The sequence below is a fragment of the Nelusetta ayraudi genome, unplaced genomic scaffold, assembly GCF_046127955.1.
Source record: "Nelusetta ayraudi isolate G7.1 ecotype Tasmania unplaced genomic scaffold, CSIRO-AGI_Nayr_v1 ptg000007l, whole genome shotgun sequence".
In the NCBI taxonomy this organism is placed as follows: domain Eukaryota; kingdom Metazoa; phylum Chordata; class Actinopteri; order Tetraodontiformes; family Monacanthidae; genus Nelusetta; species Nelusetta ayraudi.
Genome location: NW_027466057.1, coordinates 3,284,882 through 3,308,722, shown reverse-complemented (window position 1 = coordinate 3,308,722; position 23,841 = coordinate 3,284,882). Strand labels below are relative to the sequence as shown.

General features: G+C 46.9%; 1 protein-coding gene across 3 annotated transcripts; it reads right to left on the bottom strand.

The window, feature by feature from the left end:
- Nucleotides 1–8: 8 nt before the first annotated feature.
- cnksr1 (connector enhancer of kinase suppressor of Ras 1) lies at nt 9–22,998 on the bottom strand. Of its 3 annotated transcripts, none has more exons than XM_076017894.1 (21): nt 22,863–22,998; nt 21,282–21,439; nt 18,779–18,981; nt 18,395–18,479; nt 12,693–12,734; nt 12,187–12,306; nt 10,248–10,307; nt 8,871–8,939; nt 8,342–8,467; nt 7,266–7,414; nt 5,938–6,071; nt 5,428–5,603; nt 5,298–5,331; nt 4,868–5,043; nt 4,268–4,341; nt 3,999–4,070; nt 3,686–3,750; nt 3,456–3,517; nt 3,271–3,361; nt 2,936–3,117; nt 9–2,255 (listed from the first exon to the last, which is right to left on the bottom strand). In XM_076017894.1, the coding sequence occupies exons 1-21, from the start codon at nt 22,912–22,914 to the stop codon at nt 1,797–1,799; spliced, it is 2,589 nt and encodes an 862-aa protein (XP_075874009.1). In that variant the 5' UTR covers nt 22,915–22,998; the 3' UTR covers nt 9–1,796. The 3 variants fall into 3 exon arrangements, with proteins under 3 accessions (XP_075874009.1, XP_075874010.1, XP_075874011.1); XM_076017895.1 differs by having other exon boundaries at nt 2,936–3,114; XM_076017896.1 differs by having other exon boundaries at nt 5,428–5,594.
- Between the last annotated feature and the right edge of the window lie 843 nt (nt 22,999–23,841).

Sequence of the window (23,841 nt, the reverse complement as noted above, 5' to 3'; positions counted from 1 at the left end):
TTTTGTGGAATGTTGCACAATATGGGACCTTTAAGTTGTGTTTGTATTTTTATGTAACCTAAACAGAGAATTGTTCATATTTTAGATATGCTGTCTTCGAATGAATGTTGTTTTCTCGGGTTTTCAGGATAAAACTTTGGCTGATTCATCCGATGAATGTCCCAACTCGACAACATACTGTGAAAAGATGACTGTGTCCAGAGGGAGGGTGTACCGCAAGGTGTTGTTTGCTAATTTGTTTTGTTCTTGGTCCTCTGTTGCAGTGTATTCATATATACGGTGGTGCAGTCTGCATTGAATAAAGATATTTCAATAAGAGCAGAAAGATTTCAAGAGTGGATTTTGTTAATAGACGGGACTCTTTTGAAAGTAACATTATGCAAAAAAAAAAAAAAAGAAAGAAACACAGACACAGAAAAGTTACACTGCATTTGTGGGAGAAGACAGTCAAGTTTTTTTTTTTTGTCATAACTATAAATATATTTAAAACTACAGAGTCACAAATGTGTACAAGGTCATAAAACTGGGATGAGTGCAACTAATATAGTGAATCTTTGTGACTCTGAGAAAGTGACACATCTAACACACAGGCTACAAGCCAGTGGAGTCACTACTGAGTCATAAATGTGAGGAAAGGCCAGCGAATGAGGAGAGCAGGAGCAGTTTGGCCTAAAAACAAGCTTTAACAAAATGAATCTTTCAGGGACCTGTTATGAAGAACAAAACACAACCTGGCTTCCAGCGATAAGAATTTCCCTTGAGTGAGAAACTCCATCCAATATTTTTTTATACTATCCTCTACTTTGGCAGAAAGTGTGCCCTGCAGTTCTGTTAATCAGCCATATGTGACGTCACAAAGGGCATGGCCACCTGACAATAACAACAGCCTAGAATAAGTTTAACAGAGAAGCTAAAACAACTGCTTATGCAGGAGGCTGTAAACAGAGGGTTAAATGTGGTGTTGTCTGGAGAGCTGTAGCTTTTAAATCACTAATAATAACCTTTAAAGATAAATGTGTAAAAACCTGTAATACTGACCAGTGCGCTCAACGCTAGCGTTGGTCATTGACGGTTCATAGTCTTTAGTCTTAGTCTTCCTACAAACAGGGCACTTTTAACCTCAGTTCCATTTCAGAAACGTCTCCCACAAGAACCTTGAGACACATGTGGATGATCATCGGGGCTCTCTTGTTTATTAAGCTGATCAGGGTGTTACAGCGCGAAGGAGAAGAGACGACGGCAGTCATCCCACGACTTGCTGCGTTGTGTCGAAGCACATCCAGGCGATGAAGAAGCGCCGAAGCAGGTCTGCCGCACAGCACCGCTGCGCTTTCAGTATTGCAGTTCCACGTGTCGGTTAAAGTACGTGACAGTTGTCCTCCAGAGGGGCGAAGAAGGCTCCAAGGTAAAACGAACAACAAACAACGATAAAATCAGAATGTTGGGTTTTTTCTTTTTTTCTCTTTTTTTCCGAATGAAAAATGATGTGCAAAAATACTTCGAACCGCGTACCCCGCCGAAGGTACCGTCAATACACAAAAGGTAGAGAGAGTATTTATACACCGCATTTCTAAAGGCATCTCTCACATGACGCTGAATCCTAACACACGCTCAGAACTCAGATCAACACTTGGCAAATTGTTTGTCTCTCTCTCTCTCTGCGGTGAGCAAGTCGCACAATGTGTGTCTCAGTATCTGCGACCAGCGGGATTAAAGTGCAGACTTCAGGCGAATCTCGGAGGCCGACGAGTGTCCGAGCCCTTCCAGGGTTGTCATCTCCACCGTCCACTTCCATCCTAGATGTAAAAATAGTTCTCGGCGCCCAGCTCGCTCAGCTCCTTGTTTATTGAATCCTGCAGCGATCCGATGGAAAGTTCCAGCACCGGGCTGGCGTCCGGGCTCGAGGAGGCCTTCGGGGAGTCCAGGAGATCTCCGGACAGCTCGGCATCCACCAGCTGCTCCCCCTCGCTGAGGCTCAGCCTGTAGGCGCCTTCCTTCTCCGGAGGAGGAGCCGCCGCTTCTGTTGCGGCCTCCAGAGGCGGAGGAGAAGAAGGAAGAGGAGGAGGAGGAGGAGAAGGAGACGGCGTGTCCCTCACCGGGGAGCCGTCCTTCGCTTTGGAGGCCTTGGCTTTGGCGGCTTTTTCGATTTCCTGAACCAGCTCCTCGTTGTGCTCTTTCCACAGGTTGTACTTTGCAGCCGTCAGATCCGAGTCCTCCAGGATCTTGTTGATCTGCAGCAGCTCCGCCTCTTTGGCCTGAGAAAAGCACAAATGTAGCGGGTTGAATGCAAATAAAAGATTTAAAAAAAAAAAGTGGTTGAATTTCCTCTCCGACTTTCCGACTTCTAAGCCTGAGACGGACATCATCCAAGGGAGCTGACCGATTGGCTGCTGATTGGCGTGACTCGCACCGCACTTGGCTGCTCACATTTCAACTCTGAAATCTCTCTCTTGGATGTCGGACAGATGAAAGTTGTCGGCCGTTTTTTTGATTCCGTAATCGGGCCACTTCCCTCTCGGTTGTGACCTCAACCCTGAAACCAGTAACTAAGTAAACAACCACCTAGAGGAAGTGGTGACAGTTTTTTAACAATTGGGATTGGATTTTTTTTTTCTTCTTTTTTTTCATAAGAAGGACAAATAACGATTCTGAAGACTTTCCCCCATTGAAACAGGCATGATAAACACCAATAGACATTCATGAGAAGTTCATGAACTGCTGTGGCCTGGCCATGCTACAATTAAAACGTTTCGGTTTTGTGATTGGTTCACATGAATGTGCCTGACATTACGTTCATGCCGTCAGCTTCCAGGTTCTCACTTACAAATGATTGTTTTCCATTAAAAAAAAAAAAAAAGTACCAGGTTGATTCTGTACCATTTGGTCTTTGAGTGAATACTATTGTGTCCGCTGCCATTGGACCTCGTCCTCTCACCTTCAGAGTGCTCTGCAGGGCGCGGAGAGTGTGCACTTTGTCGTTGATGACGGGGTTCTTGCTCCGTCGGATGAACGACCTCCTGAAGTGGTCGTGCGTGAACGGCTGCTCTTGGCCCGTCAGCGAGACTCCGCCCTCCTTGATGTTGTTGAGCATCACGCCCATCTCGTCGACGGGTCCTGCTTTTCACACGGGGGGGGAGAAGAGAACCGCGCGGAGTCGGGGTCAGACTTAATCCGATCAGCATCTGTCCGGCCGACGGCTGATTGAATTTGTTTCTGCAAAGGGATTCTTAAAATGGATGCAAAGCACCCTGAAGACGGAGGCGCTCATACCTGTGCCTTTGCCGCCCCCTGTCAGCGGACTCGATAACGACACCTTGTTCGTCTTGCCCCTGGAGCGAGGCAGAGTGTGGGACTGCATTTTCTGGAGAGAGAAACATCAGACGCGCTGCATTATCCGATGGGCCGCTGTGTCTGCGCGCGCCATGTCTACACCACCCCGCCTTCACGCTCGTTACCTTGTTCCTTCTGCGCGGGGAAGGCGATCTCTCGCTCTCTGATTCGGTCTCACTGTAACATTCTGTTTGAACAGCTCACGCATTAGAATTGGCACAACAGACCCAAGTGTCCGCGTGTTTCCGCTGATATTGCGAAACACGCTCGTCACATCAAAGGCAAACAAAACTGCACCACTTGCTTCATGCACATTTCGACACGTGGCCACACTGTGACCTCGGTGGTTGCTCACCTTCTTCACTGTCAGGGTTGAACTTCTTGTGTTTCTGTATGGCCATAATCAGACAATTGATCCACCTGCAGAGAGACAGCGTTTTGTGAAAGCGCGGCACGACTGCGGGTTTATAAAAGTCTGACAGCAGGGGGCAGTAGACACCAACACCTGTTAACACCTGGGAGGCGCTAGATGTTTTTTGTTTTTGTTTTTTTTTGTTTTTTTTGATGAATGAACGACCGTGATTCGCCTAAACAAAATACAGCGAAGGAAATAAAAGGGGGGGGGGGGGCAGCAGAAAGAACAGCCGGATATTGGAAGTCCAACCCACTTGCTCATGTCAGTGACGTTGTCCGCCGCGAAGAAGAAGTTCTGAAATCGCTGGTGGCGCACCTTAAACACACTTGTGTGGTGAGAGGAGGAAAGGAAGAGACTCGTTTCAGTTAAGGCGACAAATAAGCAGCTTCTGATTGACCAGAAAAAAAAACAAAAAACAACAACAACAATAAATGAATGAACACACGTGGCAGCAAATCTTCTCTCAGCTCTTGGATTTCAAAGCCTGTGAGCATAAAATTCACGGTGGAGTTTCGTTCTTACTATTTCCTCTTGTGTTCCCCGGCGCCCTCTATGTTGTAGCTGGATACGTTGATGAAGCCCTCTGCCTTCTCATCCTGCAGAATCAATTTCAAGTCAGAGACAGGAGACGTCAAAGGAGGGGAGCAAACCTTTTCCATCGCTCAGTATTCAATCATTGGGACATGAAAGCCACTCCAGATCTTTTTTTTTCCAAATTACAATGTAGTTCTAAAAAAACAATGCTGAATGAATCACTGGTACAGTGCCCTCGCCTGGCCATGTATAGGACAAACATGCTTTAATGTGATCAAGAAAGGCATGTTTTTGCAACTGGGTGCTGGGCAGGCAACCACAGTCGTGCTGTCCCGTAGCAGACCAGCAGGGTGCACTGTGTCACTGGCAGCGCTGCCACTCTCCCTGTTGCATGTCCAAATTGCAGGTGAATTTTAAGTGAACTCCAGAAAAGCAGAAAAAAAAAATTATTAAACTAGTTGGGCTACACAATCAGTTTGCTTGCTTAGCAGTTAGCAACACGTGTCAGTCACATGATTTAAAAAAAATACGCGTTTAAATTCTTCCTGGTGAGTTAAGCAGCTGCTTTGTTAGTTCCTGGTCGTGTACCTGTGGCGTGGAGTACCAGTAGAGCGCCGGCCCCTTCAGGACGAACCAGAAACGCTGCCACTTCTGCGTGAGGAAGACGTTGGTTTCCTTCCTCTTCTTCCACAGCCAGCCGTCGCAGTCGGGTCGACCCAGCTCACGGCAGGACACACGGCGCCGACTCATGGCCGTCGACATTCCTGCGAGGACGGAGAAATGAGCCCTTTTTTCCCCGATAAGAACGACGCTCATTTGGTCTTGAGGCGGTACAATTGTGTGTTTGTATTCGATTCCGTGTTAATGATCAAAGATTAAACTGATCATCTTAACAAAATGTTTTATGAGCAGGCTGCGCTTGGTGGTTTAATACTCCGCGCTGTTGATGTCTGAATGGATCGGACGGCCACACATTCTGACTTCAGAAAAAAAAAAAAAAGACCTTCAAAGTTTTTACCTTTGGTGGAGCTCTTCTGGTTGTCTTTATTTCCCTGGAAGAGAACATATTTTTTCAGTGATCTAAAGCTCCAATTCAACTTTGTCCCCTCAGAGACTCTACTAGGTCTCCCCTGTCGCTCCCTCCTCACCATGTGTCCCACCATTTCTGGGCAGGAGCTGATGCTCGCCGTTTCCTGCCTGACTCCCTGGGGCGAAGGGCTTCTGAACGACCCAAACACAGAAGGGGAGGGGCTTCGGGGTGACGGCGACCGGTCCTCTCTCAACCCCGTAGAGAGGAGCAAACCGTCAAAGTCCCCTGAGAGAACTGCAGAAGAATTTTGGAAGTAGTGAAGTTAAGATTTCTGTCATTTAACCAACACATATTAAGTGCATTTATTTCTCTTTCGCAGTGCATTAATGTCAGCAGTCTGATGCAGAAAGATAAAACACCATGCTGCTGCAAACTAAATGACACATCTCTCAGTGCTGGGCTTTGTTTTTCATTCTTTCACATTATTCTAACAAAGACCATCTGTCTTCCAGTTGCATTCCATTTCACTCAATATCCTGTTTTAACAAAAAAAAAAAAAAAAAAAAAAAAAAAGCAAGAAGCTCCACAAAACACCATTCAGCCAGACAGTTGTGACCTCTCTTCTCACCTGACAGTGGTGACAGCACCCCCTGTTGGTCTTGGTATGACGTGAAACTCCCCTCCAGCTCCTTGTCCGACGCCAACTCCGACTCCTCCTGTCCCATAGGCTGCTGAGGGACCTCTTGTCCGTGAATCGCTCTCCTGGGGGCGGGAGACACAAATCAGACAAACATTAAACATGAAAGGTGCCATATTCATAGTCAATTGTGCAAAATTCCTTGTGCAAGGCTGCTCAGTGGAAGTAAGTAAAATGTGGGACCTTCACGTAGAATGCAGAGAATAGAAGCATTCCAGGAGGCTGGAACGCACAACCAAAAACTTGCGACTGTAAAGTCAGCACTGACTTGGCTGTCTTAGATTATCTGCTGCAATGCATCAGAGGCTAACAGGATTATTAACAAGCCGCTCTCTGCCTCCTCCTCCCTCCCATCTGTCTGAGCACGCCTGCCCCTCCCTCGGCTCTTAACGGCCCTCCGTCCCACTCCTGTATTTCTCCGTGTCACCCTCTCATCTCCGCCTTTCATCATCCCTCTCATCTACTTGTCCTCCTCCTCGTCGCTTCCTATTCCTCACTTCCTTCCAGTCATCCGTGGGGAGCGGGCCGCGCATTGCGAAATGTATGGCGCTCTCGCTGTGACCTCATCCCGAAACCCCTTCGGGAATATTAACGAGGTCGCCATGGGGCTCTTGGGAGGCTGAGCTCCGTTCAGAAACTACTGTTTGAGCTCCCCTGAGAAAGGTGAGGGCAAGTCCCACTAGCAGAGCATTTCAATTCAAGAGGGGACCGAAAAACACCTGAATGGCCCTTTTCCCACGATCATGATGTGGTTGGTAGGTCCTCAATCAAAGAAAAACAGTTGTACGTAAAACATGTTGAACGACTTTAACTAACTTTAACTTGACACGTGCAGTTATTGGAGCATTTATATTTAAATAGTTAAAGGGGCTCTGTTATGGCCAATTCTAGATAGCGCCGCTCGTGCTAGCTAGTGGGAATGATGGCTACTAGCTCTCATGCAGCTTCACCCAGATTTAGAAAAAAATGAAAGTCTGCAGAGGCGTTAATATGACAATCAGCTCCACTTTTCAAAAAGCTGGAAAGGTCACTTTTCCATAATAGGACCCCTCTAGGAATAATAACGATCAAAGAAATGTTTATGATTGACTTTAAGGTCAAGTTTGAAGCTCCTCTTCTGTATTTTACTAGAATAATGATGCAATGGGGGGGTAAACAAATAAAGGCATTCCTATCTTATCTTATTCATTGTTCCTTGCAGGTAGACGGTTCAGGTTCAGGTCGCACTACCAGCGAGTCGAAGCAGCGGATTCTCTCACCTGAAGGAGAGCGACCTGACGGAGGCCGCTACCCGCTCAAGTAAGGAGTGCCTGGGGTTCTCCTCTTCATCAGTCTGCTCCTCTGCCTCCTCCTCCTGCTGCTCTTCCTCCTCCTCTGACTTCTCTTCCTTCTCCTCTGCCTCTTCCTTCTGCGAAAGCCACAAGCGGATGCGCAGGGGGTTAGCGACGGGTGACGAGACGTCGCGCGGACGGCCAAGGCAGCCAGCCGCCTCCTCGGGGCTTCCTGATTGGCTGAGAGATCAGACAGCAATAACGAACGCGTTGATCCTGAACAAGTGACGCTTCCAGCGACGGAGAGCCGCCCGGTGGGTCCTTCACGGGGTTATTTTTATTGTTTTCTCACCCTGCCGAGGCGACGAGCTGGTGAGACTAGCGCGGTGGCAGCGTGCGCCCTCACCTCGCTCGTTGGCAGTCGGCATGGCGACCACCGCCGGCGCGTCGCGTGCATGGAAACAGATCCCGAGTGATAAAACCGGAAAGGTTCAGGTGTCTTTGACGGCGACTGTACTGCTTCCTGGTTCCACTGCTGAGCATGTTAAGAGGATTTGGGTACAACAAAAGGTCCCGTCATCCTGCTAAAGCGGCAATTTCTTTATTGTTTTGTTGTTGTTGTTGCTGTTGTTGCTCACAAGCAGTATGCAAAATAAAGGGAGATCCATGGAGGTCCGATGCCCCCAATTAACCCACAAGACCCCTGAAAGCCTCAAAGATAAATTAAAAAGACAAAAAAAAAAAAAAATCAATTTTCTGTCACTAATGGTGATTAAAGTGTCGCTAAGATCACCCTGTTTAATATTCAATTAAAAAAAAAATATATATATATATATATGACGGGTATTTCGCACCTTGCTCACAAACTTCTTGGAAAGTGGATGACACACAGATGATCAGCGCATGATGTAAATGTTAACGTCGCAGAGTTGCGCAGCTGAAGCCTTTAAATATTCACTCGGGAATTTTCCAACTTTCAAATTACAAAAATGAAAGGGGAAAAAAAAAAAAAGAAAAGCGTTATCTGCCAATGGGTTTGTCGTGGGCTGTGAGTGACGGCTGACCTCTGTGCTTTTCAGCTGGGCCGGGTGTCTCCGTCGCACCGAGTCGGGGATCTTCTTCAGGACCAGAGTCACTCCCTTGGGATTCTCCTTCAGCTTCTTCACGAGGTTCGCTCGGCTCCAACCCACCTTCCCGAAATGAGTGATTCGTCGGTTAAAGGTCGGGGATTTTTGAAATTTAAAAATAGCAAGATTTTGAGGTTTAAAGATGTTTCATTGAACTGATTTCAGAAGCAAGAAACTGCCCTAGAGCCAGCAGAACACTGGACGATTGATCAATAATGCTAGGTTGTATTGTACTGCACTACACTGGGACACAGTCATCGGACTATTTTGTATCATATTGGACCATAATATATTGATTAAAATCCCAACATAACTCATCATAATATGTTATCTGCTCTCCTATAATCGTATCCTCTCCGATCCCTCTTTGTCCTGTTGTTGCTCACCCCATCCTATTTGATCCCACCCCATCCTATCCTATGCAATTAAGCAGCGCAGGCAGGTGTGGACATGACGAGACACTCACCACTATCTGGTCATTGACTTGAATGACTTCATCTCCAGCCAAGATCTTTACGTAGACATCAGACGAATCCTACAAACACACAGACGATGGTTATTGCAACTATTTTTTTTATTTCTTTTTTTTTTTTTTTTTTTAGATGAGGGAGGGTCAGCTGACTGTTGAAGCTATCAGATTCGCCTCCAGTCATCCACTCGCATTTATTTTAAGGTCCTAAAAACTTTATTGTCCCACTGGATGATCCATAACGTCGCACAACGTGATGCCAACAGCACCCCGGCTCATTTAATGACGGGTGGTGTTTTCTCAGTAAGCGCGTCATGTGCGCTGTCTGTCTGCGCCCACGCCTGCGATCAGGCCTCTCCACATTGACATCACGGAAAAAACAGCATCTCCATTCTGCAGTCCCACAGGAGCTCCTCTTTAGACTCTGGGCTTATCGACGCAGTCGCTCTCTCTTTTATTTTACAAACTCCTCTGATGCTGAGCTGATCTCTTCTCTGACACGACGAACAAAAATGAGGCAGCCACACTGTGTGGATCCATTATTAATGCTAAGTAATATACATCTCCCCTGAGGCCTTCTGTTCTGCTTAAATGGAAGCTACAGTATGCATAAACAATCATTTATATTCATTTCAGGCATGAAATGAATTTCGTTCTTTGAGATTTTTTTTTAAGGCATTCAGTTTGCAGGCTGGAAGCAAATGAAACAGCAAACAAAAAGGAAGTTGGATTTCAATCTGCTCTGCAGCCTGTGCACCCGGAAGGGATGAATCCAAATCAAAATGTTACAGTCGTAAACTGTGCAGAGCAGAACAGAAGACTGGAGGAAGACATAATCAGTCACTCGTCTGCTGCCGACAAAGTTTTCCATTTTTTTTTCAGTTTTAAAATGAGGCCGAGAGGGGGAGTGAAATCCTGCTTGGTTCAAATTGTGACAAAATAGACTGCCATTCCATTTCTGTGCTCAACAGATCAAATCACTCCAAGAAGAGATGAGTTTTCATCCCTCTATAAAGGAACCGTTCACCCAAAACTGAATTGCCGCCCTTTTCTTTCTCACAGCGTTGTCACTCGAGGCTGTAGTGGCATTTTCGAATGTCTTTTTTCTCAAGTTAAATATTCACTGCAGCCTCACATCTCGGAGTCAGTTTGAGGGAAAATGTCAGAGGTCAAAGGTCAGAATGGGCAGACTAGTAGAAGAGCACAGAAAGGTAACTCAGATGACCACTGGTTACACCCAAGGTCTGCAAAATAGCTTCCCTGAACACACAACACATCCAAGCCCAGTAAAAAAATCCAAGGTTGGAGTTTCAATTATTGCACCGGTTTGATCTGTGAGCGAAGACGGTGGAGGAGTCGCAGAGAGAGTCAGACCTCAGCGACAGCTCCGGTCACGTAGTGGTTGCTGGAGCCGGTGGACGCTACCTCGATTCCCTGAAAGAGAGACAGAGACACAGCTTGTTTACCACGACGGAGCGTCCCTCTCATTACTAACACGTTGAAGGCCGGCCTCAGACCTATCGATAGTTTAGCACACCACTACCTGCCAGCCGGCCTGGGATTGATTACTCCAAATGACCTCAGGCGACAAAGGGAGCCGACTAATCACAGCCCGGAAGGAACCGATCGATTCAAATCTAATGGCAGCACGTCTGAATGTTTAAGCTTTAAACGGAGAGGATCAGACAAGCGATCCTTTTACCTTTTTATCAATCCATTGCTAGAAATGAAGCTCAGTACAAACATAACCATCTGGAAACATATTTGAACTGGGATAAACATATAGACATACTGTACATAACGGTGACAGTGAAAATCAATGCAAGTCTTTCTGATTAATCGTGTGTCTTAGTAACCTCATTACAGTGCATTGGTTTAAAACAGTCCTTTATCATTGTGCTGTACAATTAGGTTTAATATAGCATCAGTAACGCAATGCAACATTCAACTGCATTCAAAATTACTCATTATCTTCAGCGTTTTCACACAAGCTTTTTCACTCTTCTCATTCTCAAGCTGTACAGTTAAGGTCAAAGATATGAGACTGAAGTGGGAGTGAAGGGAGTTCAACTCTTCCCCAAGGAAGCCAAGTGCTTCAAAAAAAAAAAACTTTCCTAGATCAACTTTGTGCACGGGATCGATTTAAGTTTGGGGGAAGTGAAAGAAGATTCATTCTTACTTTATGATTCCAGCAACGGTCGCTCGCGTTCAGCTCAAACTCTTCCTGCCTCTCACTTCCCTTCCGTCTTTTGGGTCTACGCTTCCTTTTTAATCCAATTACTCTGAAAACTTTGCTAACCGTCGATATTGGTGACTGAAATTTCTCGTCTTCAATTCCCTTTACCAGTTACTGGGAATTTGTTTTTCCAGAGAAAGTGTTACTCGGGATACTGTGAGTGGACAAACACTAGAAACCCTCCTCCCTGTACTGAGGCAAGGAATATATTTACATGCTTGAAAGGCAGAGCACTAGAGAGAGACAAACAAGTGAGAAAATTGGAGCACTGAAATTATCTAACAGAGTATTTTTAACTAATGGGCTGAGAGCACAAAGGGGGAGGAAACTGCAAAGTGGGTGTTTAACAATTTTCCATGAGAAATGGGAGGAGAAGGAACATTAGATTTTGAAGATAGCAGATAAGAGGGGATGATGAGTGTACTGCGTGTGCTGACTGAAGGCCGCAGCATTAGGGAAGAGGAGCAGGAAATAGGAAGGACTCTGAGGATGAGGAGACGCACGCAAGGACCCGACTGGGTACAGGCAGAACCCGGAGATGAGAGGAGAAGATGGCAATGATGAGAAGTGACGAATGGCGATGGGAAAAAAAAATCGCTGAGGGGCCGTGAATAACGACGAGGAAAAAAAAAGAAAAACAGGCCGGAGAAATGAGCCTGAATATGAGCTCAGCGTCTGGGAACCGCGAGAGACGAATCAAGCTAAACAGTTTCTGATTAGAATCGTCCCCACCATCCCTCCTCCCCCATCACTCTGACTGCCTCTCCGGCTGAGTCACAAATTGCAACCGTGTTAGATTTCACTTAAAAAAAAACGAAACAAATTCCCCGTCAACGGTTTCACGCAAACACATTTGGAGTGCGCGGGGAGGAACAATTGTCCGAAATTTGTGATTAAATCAACAAATGTTCTGATAACACAGCGGGTTATTTATCAAACAGGTTCTCTTCTATGAGACGGCGGGCCAACCAATCAAGTCTTTATTAGTTTGAGCTTCTGAGAGGTGAAATTTAGCAGCAGAATAGAAGAAAAAGTAAAAACCAAAGTCCCAGTGAAACGCGTTAAAACGGGCCTCACCAGCTGATCACCAGGCGATACCGGCACCAGGTCCACGCTCTCCAGCTGAGCCGTGTGGGTGAGAAGTGTCTCCGGGCTGGAGTTCAGGATCTCATCGCACACCGCCACCAACTGACGACACTATGGAACAGAAAAAGAAACGTCATCGCAGTGACCGGGATTAACATATATTATCATCTGTTGCCGTCGCAGGTCTCTGAGAAGGCATTTAGCACCGACTTTTCAAAGATAAACCACATAATAAAGAAGGAGAGCCTCCCCTCCCACCAGGAGTTCCCATGTAGAGGCAGGACTAGGTTTGTCTCTTTCAGGTTACTGTGGAAACAACACTCCCATGGGAGAACTTAATTAATGCAAACAAAAAGCCCTGCTTTTCCAAAGCAGACATGCAAACGGACAAAACACTGTAGTAAAAACACACAATATTGCCGTGAATCCAACACACTGGGCTGATCTAAAGCAAAGTTTTCCAAACAGAAATGAAAACGAATCTGTTGTGAACTCACCACAGATATGATGTCCCGCTCCTTGTCGTAGACGGTGTTATCCTGTTGGACAAATGGAACAACATGACTTCCAATGCGGAGGACCACAATAAGGCACTTCTCTCCGCGCGCAATTGATTGTTTTGTCGAAATGGGACAAAAGCTCATTCGGAGCTCATGTCCTGTCCTGCAAGTCCTAATTCCTCTTCCACAGCAGGAAGTGAAAAGGCAGGCGGCGGCAGAGAGACCACTGCAGTGCGGCGGTACAGTGTTGTGGGCGTTAGCAATGCTCTTGTTCACCTGCCGGTGTACATACAGGAGCATCGGCGTGGCAGAAATTGAGAACAGGAAGTGGGAAATCCATTTCTGTGGTGTGTAATTCCTGTTTAATCCCAGCACTCGCCATTAATCCCCGCACGTACACAAGCGACTATGCTTTATGTTACTGTGAAGTGTGTGTGTGTGTTCGAGTGTACACACGCACACACCCTCTCTCTCTCTCTCATACAAACACACAATATTAGAGGTCCAATGCTGTAGTTTCCTTCTTCAGCATACTAGAACTAAACTGTTAAACCTCTGCTTTGAGGACGAGTTCTGATAAAGGCTTCTTCTTCAGTGACCTTCAGCGGTTGCCAGAGCCAATCATCTGAACAGAATATCCATACAGAAACCATCTGAGTCTGACTTCATCTCCAAACCATCCGACATGTCCCTCAGACATTCCTGTGATACTTGAATTGGAGAGGGGTGGAAGGGGGGGGGGTGGGCAGCATGAAAGCAGCAAGTGATTTTCAGGTGCGTCATACAGACTTCACACAGCAGCGGGTTTAGATAAAGGATTGCAAACGTGAACTAATCCCTGCGAAATGTAACATGGCATCGACAGTGAGCCCGGCTAAATTTACACCCTGATTAAAGGCTCTGAGGCGGCCTTCAGTGGGTTCACGTCAACTCCTTCGGTTTGGCGTCGGTGATGTTGTCGTCGAACTAGTCTTTGCGTAAATTTGCGCCACCTGCCATTCGTGCCACAACAAACCTAAAGTTTGGGTATAAACAAGACAAGACCTTTATACTGGAGGTGTCTTTACTGGCTAAGTTGGGCTGCGCTCGCAAACTATAAAACACCAAGACATCATTCGATACAGGAAACGGAGCATCAACAACCCCGGCGTGCTCACCCTAAAAATACATGTTGACATGGGAGGCGGCTAATGTTACCAACAACAAGCTCCTTAAGATCTGAAAATAGATTTTAGGGTTACTATTAGTCGCTGGTAGGAGTTTGCGCTCACATGATAACACCGCCAAAAAAATGGGCTATTACTAAAAGAGGCTTTGAGTCAGCCAGAAAGAAGGCACCACTGAGTCACAGTGAGGCTTTCAGCCGAGTGCTTTCTAGTAAGACTCTCTGCGCATAGGTTGCGGATGCTAAAGCAATATAATGCTGACTTTATACTGTGCACAAAGAGCAGCAGAGCCACACCAAAGTCTCACATTAAAATAGTAAGTTCTTGATGTGAAAGACCTTAATAGTACGAAATCTTTGCAACTATTGACATTTAACTAAGTGGATGCGTGCTTGGCCCTTTTATTTTTTTCAATTGTCTTTTGATAATGTCGGATCCTTTTTAATGTTTGATTTCTTGGCACACATAAACTTAATTTTCAGATTTGGGTCAACGAGTGCAACCAGAATGAATCCACAAGGCTTCAACAGACAGTTGCTAATCATTTGAACATAAATAGTGAGCCCATGAGCTGGGCTACAGGTAATACATACCTTTCGCCCTGGAGCTGATATCACACCAAGCTGGTGCATGAGGAGTAAAAAGAAAAGCACAAGATCTAAAACCGCAGTTTTCACCAGTGGATTCGCCGTGAGGATGACTACAAAACACAAAGAGACTCTGTATTGGGAGTGAATGCGAACACAATCACCTTCTGAAATAAATGCCCGTAACGCCCTGCAGCTTGTTCCCTGCTCCACTTTTCAAGTCATTTATTAGATAAGCTGTAAAAACTGGGAGGGGACGGAAGGAACGGCACATGGCATCGCAACAGTGGCATACTTTCCAAGCAGCGCTGTAAAACTTATGGTCACTAGAACAGTTACATATTAGCCAAAAGTGAACTGTAGACCGTCGATAAATAATGGTCTAATCCTCAAAATGACCTGCATTGTAACGCAACAATATTCTATATATATTTAAACAGGAGAAATGACCTCAACAGCAATCTCTCGTCTCTGGTGGCATTTTCCAACATAACCGCAACTAACTTCCTAGGCACATCAGGACCCACACAAGGTAGCGTAGCCTCCCAAGCTAGAAAGCTACAGCAGATAAGGTGCTCGTAGCTGCTCCCTGTACAGTTGGCCTGGAAACAAACGCACAGAGGGCAATGTCGGCGTAATGCCTTTATGTGTCGACAAAGTGAGACGAAAAATGAATGAACACAAAGGTGATGAAGGACATTTGCGCTCACTCGTCGTGTGTGTGTGTGTGTGCTGCGTTAAACAAGTCAAAGCCTTAAGAAGAGAAAGCTTCGCCCGACTTGTCCTGTCACGCCTCGGTGTGCCTCCGCTGTGTCTGTTTATCCACGCAGATATTTATAATTTGTCAGCTCTTCATTTCTATAAAAAGCCAGGGAGACACGGCCGTGCTAGATCTCCTGCCTCTCAGTTTATCTTCAGCTCGTCCACAGGTGGATTGCACTTCCATGGCGCTACTGCAACTGACCAACCTCCCCCGATCAGTTCTTTTGCTGCATATCTTTCCAGCAGAGACCTCACACCACCCCTCCATTCAGACAATAGCTTTACGTAACGAGGCTGAACAGCATTCAGACAAATCCTCAGAATCCTCCCAGCGCCTTTCACACTCGCCATCAAACTCACGTACCTTTATTTCTCAAGCAGCCTCAGCTTCTCCCTCCGGTCTCCTACTGCTCCTCTCGCACACTGAGCAAAGCAGCAAAGCAAGGCAGTGTGGTCGCCCAAAACGACACCAGCTGACTGGTGACCTTGTATACCCCGAGGGCGCCGCAGAGAAACCACACAAACACGACAAACAAACAACACACAGACACACACACACGCACGTGGGCCAACAGGAAATAAGAGACCCTTCTTTAGGGTGACGTGTGTGGTGAAGCTCCCGTGGACGCACTTCACTGGAGACAGACGTCATGTTGAAGTCATGGGCCTTTTGACAGCGTGGATGAAAGATGACCGCGGGGCTCAAAGCATCAATTACCCAGGAGCAATTTTTTTCTTCTTCTTCTTTTTTTTTTTTTTAAAGACCATGGTAGTTTGTTGTTGGCAATGCGTTCATTGCGGTCACAGGGGACACCGGGGAGAGAACATGCTCCAGGCCGGACAGGCTTTAATAATGTTGTGATGACACCTGAGCTGACGGATGGAGACCGAACCCACATGCGTTGGAGTTTTTCATCATCTGCCACCTGTGAAAGCGACGCTAAACCACTTCCCAGATGTCCAGAACTGACCTTCAGGATCGCCTGCCCTTTTTTTCCAGCCCCCCGTCAAGACAGGCACCGCACGGCCTTTTAGCATCTGACTTAGACTGCAAAAAAAATAAATAAATCTTGCAGATGCGCGTTGTCAAGTGCTTTTCGGAAACTGTTTACAAGCCTTGGGATGACCTGCGAGATGACCCCAGCATGAGACACAGAAGAACTGCAGGAAGATCCTACAAGCAGCTGCTGCTACAGAGATCGACGCTGCCGAAAAGCAGTTTTATTAGAACTAAATGACACTTTCAGGTTAAAAAAAAATAAAAAGGAGAACCGGAAACGGCACTGAAATGGGTTTGTCAACTGGGTTCCTGCTGTTTGTCCAATCACCTTCTAGGTTTAATATGATTTCGGGCTCCACGTCATGACTGCAAACGCTTTTCACTTCAATGATTGACCAGACTCAGCACGTGAGCCCATTGACCACTTGCGCTCACCACTCCTCACCTTCCCCCTTTTGTTTTTGGGCCCTATCACTGCAGCACCTGTTTGTGTGAAAAACAGGAACTGAGCCATCAATGGCCAGGCATTAGCAGACCACGATCAACCCCCGAAGCGGAGCCGCTGACAAAAGCAGGGGAGGAGCTGCGGCATCCTTATCACACAGCCAGCGCCGTGCCTGGTGAATGGAGAACAAAATTCACAATCCGCAGCGACAAAAAGAACAACATCCTGCCGGTGAAACTGACGCTTCCTTTCTTTCACCGGCAGAAAAATAAAACAAAACTCTCACGTAAAAGTTCTGCAGGGCTGACTCCCCGGCCCTCCGCCGATTTAAAAAAGCTGCTCCAGTCAACCTCTGGACATCATTATGTGCACTCAAAGAGGGGGAATAAATGTGAAAGAATACATTTTGAACTGAAAAAAAATGTGGCCGGCCAGCTGGCTGTTAAAAGCGGTCAAGAGCAAAAGCGGTAAATCGCCCTGCGGAGACTTAACGGAGCAAAGAGGTGAGAGCTGTACCTGTCGTGCTGGGCAGACATCCAGAGCTGGTTACGCGGCGCTATTTATAAACTGAACGCCGGGCGTCCACTCTCTCAGCCGCAGCTCCCCTGCACCGCTCAACTGTCTCCCGTCCTCGTCCGTGCAACACGTCCCCGGCTCTTGCTTTTCATCTGCCTCGGGTTATTTATCTGTGACTTCCCCACAGCCCCCTTTGCTGAGGTCTAATCAGCCTGCTGGCCTCCGCAGTTAGCTCCGCTCCACCGGCCCTCCCCGCCAGGAGCTGGAAGTCATCAAACAGCCATGGTGCAATCCTTATTATGCTGACTCCGCCTCCTCTTCCCGGCCTTCTTCCACCTCCCTGCCTCCCTCCCTCCGTCCCCTCCCCCAGGGCACCGCAACACATCCAGACTTGTCTTCCTCTGCTGCTTCTTTTGCAACCTGCGAGGAGTTTTCTCACACTTTCATTTACAAGCGCTTTTCCTCTGTCTGTCTCTCTTTTCTTTTTCGTCAGACAGTCATGACAGTCGCGCAGGAGTAAGCTCTAGAAAACAAACCCCGGCGACTTCCGGGACTCAGAGGCTGAGCTTCCTCCAGGTACAGCTGCCTCCAAGTATGTCAGGAATGTTGAGATAAAGAAGATGACACTGGAGCGAAGCTGTTGGGAAAGGGCGTAGGTGTGTGTTTGTGCGTGTGTGGGTGGCTGAAGAAGAAGCTGCTGACCTCACATCAGGTTGCACTTCCTCGCTTGGAATTTAGCGAGCACGAGGAAAAACAGTGTGGACGGCTGTGTTCGAAAATCCCTTATTTTTAGACCGCATCCGCGTGTAAAGGAACAGTGCGTAAGATTCAAGATTAGGGAGAAATGGTATTTCTTCTGCATAGTTTTGTTTATCAATGCCCCCCTTGAGTGTGTTTGCTTGTTGCCATTTTGCATAGAATAAGCCATCTATGTGTAAGGTGCTTAACAAATGTAAGGGCCACGTTTCTACTGAAGCGCAAATACTCACAAATGGAGGGAAAATTACAAATATAATTTGGGGAAGAATTTGCTCCCTAGCAGACGGGCTATGCTCTCCATCTGTAAAGGGGGAAGGGCCACAGTAAATAGTTGCAATCAACACTTTATATGCGGCTAAATCTTGCAAACTTCTCAATAACTGAGGCATTAAGTGGAGCAAAGTAGTTAAGTTTGCATATCTGGACAGTTTCTAATAGCGTAAAAGCCACGTAAATAGACCAACCTTGTGCACAATGTCTCCCAGCTCCTTACAGTAGGTGAATATGTTCTTGGTGTCGGTGTGTCCACTCAGCTGGAAAAACTGATACCTGGAATGACAGAGATTAAACGTTCCCAGCAAGTGCTCGCAGAAGCAGGAGGGATTTGCTGAGAGCGAGCACACTGATTTATTTCCGCACCAATAATGAAAAGGATCAAGGACAAGGTGAGGATTACAGACAGTCTCTTACACTTTTTGCAGAAATCCCGCAGTTAACGCGGCCCCTTTGGTGAGATGGGGCAGAGCTCTTTTTTTTTTTTTTTTTTTTTTTTTTAAATCGCGGCTGCCGGATAAAATAAACTTCAAGTGCTGCGACACGTAACCGTTAGGTAACCCTCTCCTCCTAACCTGTTGAGCAAAGTGAAGAGTCCTTTGGCGGAAACGATGAGCTCCACCACGACCTGCAGGACGCCGGCTGGCATGGTGGTGGCGCTGCGCCCGTCGTAGGCGTTCCGGTGCCAGCGGCTCTGGATGCCCGTCACCAGCGTGTGGGAAACGGCACGCAGCTTCTCCGTCAGACTGCGTAGGCTCTCGCCGCTCAGACCGTAGGTCTGCAGATCAGACACAAACACACCAACACGCCGGTCCAGAAGCTGTTTGACTCCACAAATACACACAAGCACCTAAAAAAATCTCAGTTATGTATTTTGTTGTATTGGGTTTTGGTTGGGTTTTTTTTTTTTAGGTCCTCCTCTAACCGCCCACAGCTCCCTTGACAGGAAACAAGTTAAAACCGTGTTTTGTTTTGTTTTGTTATGTTTTGTTTTTCTTAAAAAAAAGAAAATCGTCTGAAATAACAGCCGCGGGTGTCACTAATCTGGGAGACGGGTCAGAATTGTATGTTTAGCACACACAGCACACAGCAAAGTAAGCAAAGCTAAGAGAATCTTTATTACTTCTGGTGAGTTTGCTGAATTATGATTGTCAGGAAATGCTGCTAAATTTATTTTGCAGCATCTTTATAGAACATTTTTAAACACGCAGATTAAACAAACAGAGCTGAAAGAGACTGTGCATATATAATGCCAATAATGCTGTCTGGTGAAAACCAGAGAGGAAGCATACATAGAGTCTGCATAATGTCTGAAATAAACTCACATCCCATTTTTGCATCTGCCTTTAATGGCAACATGCATTATTAAGTCCAACCTGAAGTAGCCGCATTGCAAACACCGTACTGTATATAAACAGCGAGAGAGAATCCCACCAACATCTGCTGTGACACGGCACCAACAAGAGCTGACTGTCAGACAGTGGGAAACCTCACAGCGAAAATCATACGGTGGCCACCGTAGTAAAGCACAAAATCAATTCAAAGAGTTCTCGAGGGCCGAGAGGTTTGAAGCCCGACTCCCCACACGCCCGGCGGAGGAAGCCGGCCACGGGTCGGCAGGTTTAGCCCCCGGCTGTGTTGTTCTGTTCAAACAAGCGCCTCTTTCAGAAGACCGGGAATTTTTCACAGACAATTATGCAACCTCCGTGAACTCCGATGTGTTTTTGTCCGTTCCATGTGAGTGTCTGCTGCTTGTGTTCTTTTTTTTATGAATGACCTAAGTGTTGTTGCGACACTGAGCATCAAGGCGGCGAATGAAAAAAAGGTGGCGAGGACACGTGTGCATGCGCGCGCACACGCACACAGGTTAGAAGTTTAAAGGAGAATGTACAACTGTTTTTGCCACAGATGAAACCCATTTAGCCTCGCGGAGCTTTGCTGCAGGGAGAATTCCATTCACACGCTCATTAGCGAGGAATTAATGGCTAATTTTAAATCAGTGTCGGATTTATTTCAGCGACGCGACGGCGAGCAGGTTTAGGCAGCCTGAGTTGTTCACACAGTGTTACACCACCAGTGCTGGAACCTGGCCTGGCGCTGTCCTCTTTAATTAGTCCATCCATTGAAAGAAATTGCACTGGAAACATACAAGCAACACCCCCCGACTCCCTCTCTCTCACACACACACACACGCGCAGATGCTATTTAAATGTCCTGAAACTCCCACCCAAAATTAGACCAGAAGCAAAATTAATTAGGCATCAGGAAGGAAAATAAGACATGCTGGAGCATCAAAGAGGAGACCGAGTGTTTTTGTTGTGATACATTTTTTTTGTTTTTTTTAGCCCACAATACAATTTCCCTAAGAGCTGCATGCAAAGTATCAAGCACGAGATTTCCGAGCTCTAAATCGGCTTTGGTTGCAGTCGAGACACGACTGCTTGTTAGACACTGGCAAGAGAAACACAGCAACTTGCATTGCCCCAAAATGTCCGACAAGGCTGTGTTTTTTTTTAATGTTCGGAGTGAGGAGGGGAAAGGGTGAACAACAAACTCCCGAAAAAAAGACACGAATCTCGGGCAGGCTTGAGTGAAAAGGGACATGTATGGCAATGAGAGCAGCTGTGCACTCTGGTTGGACAACAGCTGCCGAGGCTTCGCTCTATAAACGAGGGCAGCTCGAGAAACGGGGGGCGGGGGGGTGTACAACTTGAAGGTCAGAGTCTGATTATCAGAACAGTGGTCGTCGCAGGATCTCCAGGAAACAGCGTGTTTAGCCCTCTGTTTACAGCGTCCTTCCAAAAGTGACGCTTAGTAGGATGCTTCTGTGTGTTTTGAAGAGGATAAAACAAGGCAGCGGCAGGTGTAGGTGTTTTCAAAGACAGACTGGCCTCTGTAGCATCTCAAAGAGGCTGATTTTTGCAACCGTTTTAAATTCTGAAAAGGGGCAGCAAGTGGAAGAAGTGCAGGGTGGACTCCATCAGAATGGTCTTGGAAGTTCACAGACAGCCTATTTTGTTGCTAGGGAACATTGCCGAATGTGCGTTTTGCAAAGATCCCGCAGCGTCCTTCCCTCACCAGAGAGCAGAGTTTCTCCACGGCCTCCAGAATGAGCTCCTGGTGTCCGATCTTATGCACCCCCATTCTTTCCAGGTCCTGAGAGGTCAACTGAAGCAGGTCCATCCCACTCAAACGCCACTCGTCGACCGGGTACTGACTGAGGGGGGTGTCCAGACCTGCACGCAGTGGAACAGAGATTATACTCAGCGTGCAAGTGTCACGGAAGGGCCTCAGCAATTAGAGCTGCAGAGGAATGTACAAGCAGATTTAAAAAAAAAAACAACAACACACAGTTTGGGATGGATCGCAAATATCCACATTTTCAGAAATGGAAAAAATGGGACCAAACGATTTTGCAAATGTGGCATCTGACAGTTTCTCATTAGCCTCTGTGATTTATATACGGTGGCTCTGTATTTTTCGCCCGCGACATATTTGAAGCAAGTTGAAACAGGTGCAGCGGCGCACTTGGAAAACAGCCTCTCTCTCCCTCACTGCGTCATATTGTACCAGGTAATACTGTCGACCTGGGAGGTTCAGTTGCCTTGAGAAAAGAGCAACAAATACATGCATTTCGTCACTATTCAGAAGATTGTTTAAAAAAGACTCAAATTGACAGTGGGTGGATGTGAGAAATTAACACTTCACTGCGTGTGCAAGTCACATGTTGAGCAAATCACGTGTTGGCAATGTTAAGAAAAGCTGTTGAAATGAGCGAGTGGCGACTTTAAAACAACAATAACAAAAAACTATGGGGTCAAAGTTGACCTCAGGCTGTTGAGTAATAGGTTGTACACTCGGCATGAATGTATAACCTCGCTGCCCCCTCTTCCTACAGCACTGAATTTTGTTCGAAAGTCAGTATGGGATATTGCAACATTTTTTTTTAATAAAGTCTGCTGAGATTTCTGGGGAAATAAATCACTGACAGACGCGTTTTGCTGTTGGAAAACATTGGCTTGAGCCAATTGCATAACATGGGGAGCGAGACCCTAAAAGAAACCAAAAGTTCATTAATCAGTGACAGTCACACATCTGTGAGTCTGGGTGAGCAATGAAATGCCGAAATACAAGAAGGCTTGTGTGAACATATGAGCATGCGTTCCAGCTCGAGTAACAATAATAAATCCACTGCAATTAAACATTAATAACGACTTTACTGTTGGTGAGTGACGCCGGTCTGACTCTGCGAATGTCAGAACGACAGTGAAGAGGGATGTACCGTGAAGGCAACACGGCCGGTACGAACGGAACAACAAAAAAACAACAAACAAACAACACAAAAACAACCCCTCGGTTCTCAGTTGGTCAGGTTGCGTCCTCAGTGTGTATCTGTATGAGTGAGTACGCGCGCGCGCGCGCGCGCGCGGCAGGGCCACTTCCTCATTCCACCTCCACCTTTCACTTCAAGGAGGATTTGTGTGGCGCTTCTATTTCTGACTCGGATCCAAAGTAGCTGTGAGACGAGAGATCAGCTGCTGTGTCGTGCTTGGCTGGCAGACTGGCGGGGGTGGGGGGGGGTTGGTGGTGGTGGACACGACGACACACACACACACACACACACACACACACCTGTGCTGAACGCGACATGTTCCTCACCTCGGAGCCACTCGCTGACTCTGTCCTCGCTCCACGAAGTGATCGGCTCCATGCTGGGAGTGCTGCTACACTCGCTGCTCCAGCTGCCCGCCGTCCTGGCCGACTTCTACCTCTCCGGACTGCTGGAGGAGGAGGGCGGCAAGGCGGATCCCGAGGTGGAGTCGGACGATGACGAGTCGCCGTGGCCCCTCGCGCAGGTAAAGGTAAGGATTCCCCCGCCCCTTCCCCGTCTCTTCTCCGCAAAATATGAAGGAAAGAAAGAAGCTACACCTCTTCCCTTGCCCTTAATTCCTCCCCTTCTCTCCCAATAGGTGCGGAACTGTCAGGACCCCTTCCGTAAACCCCGCCCACCTCCTTACCTGTGTGCCTCTGTGTGTGTGTGTGTGTGTAGTACTGCTGCTTCAATAAGTCATAGTTCTCAACACGTCATAACGTGATATTTCGAAGAAAAAAAAAATGGAGGAAAAAAAGGGGGAGGGACGTCGCTCGCACGCACACGCCATGTGGACGCAACAGCTACACCTGCGGCCTCCTCAGGTGCAACAAAGGCTGCGGTCACAGTCAAGACGTAAATAAATAAGTCGCCGTGTTTCTGTCTGAGAGAGAGAGCACATGCATGTTCGCCTCCCTCCAGGGGCTTAGAGGGAGGGAGGGGTGACCAGTTCCCAGTGAAACACGCCAGCAGACCTAATCCTCTTTTCCCTCGTCCCACCAGTCAGGCAGCTCTCTCAGGAATTCGCAGGAAATATTTCCTATTTATCCGTGTCGGACTTGTGTCGACATCGGCGACGAGGGGCGGGAAGAAACGGGCCTCATATCAATATTCGATCTGTATCCAATCAAAAAAAAGAAGGGAAACAGACATTTGCCAGTGTTGAATTATTCACGCGATCAATAGTCACAACAACAGCCAGTTTCCACTGTGGTTTTATTTTTTTTTTTTATTTTTTTTTTTTTTAAACTGAAGCGTCACTCAGGC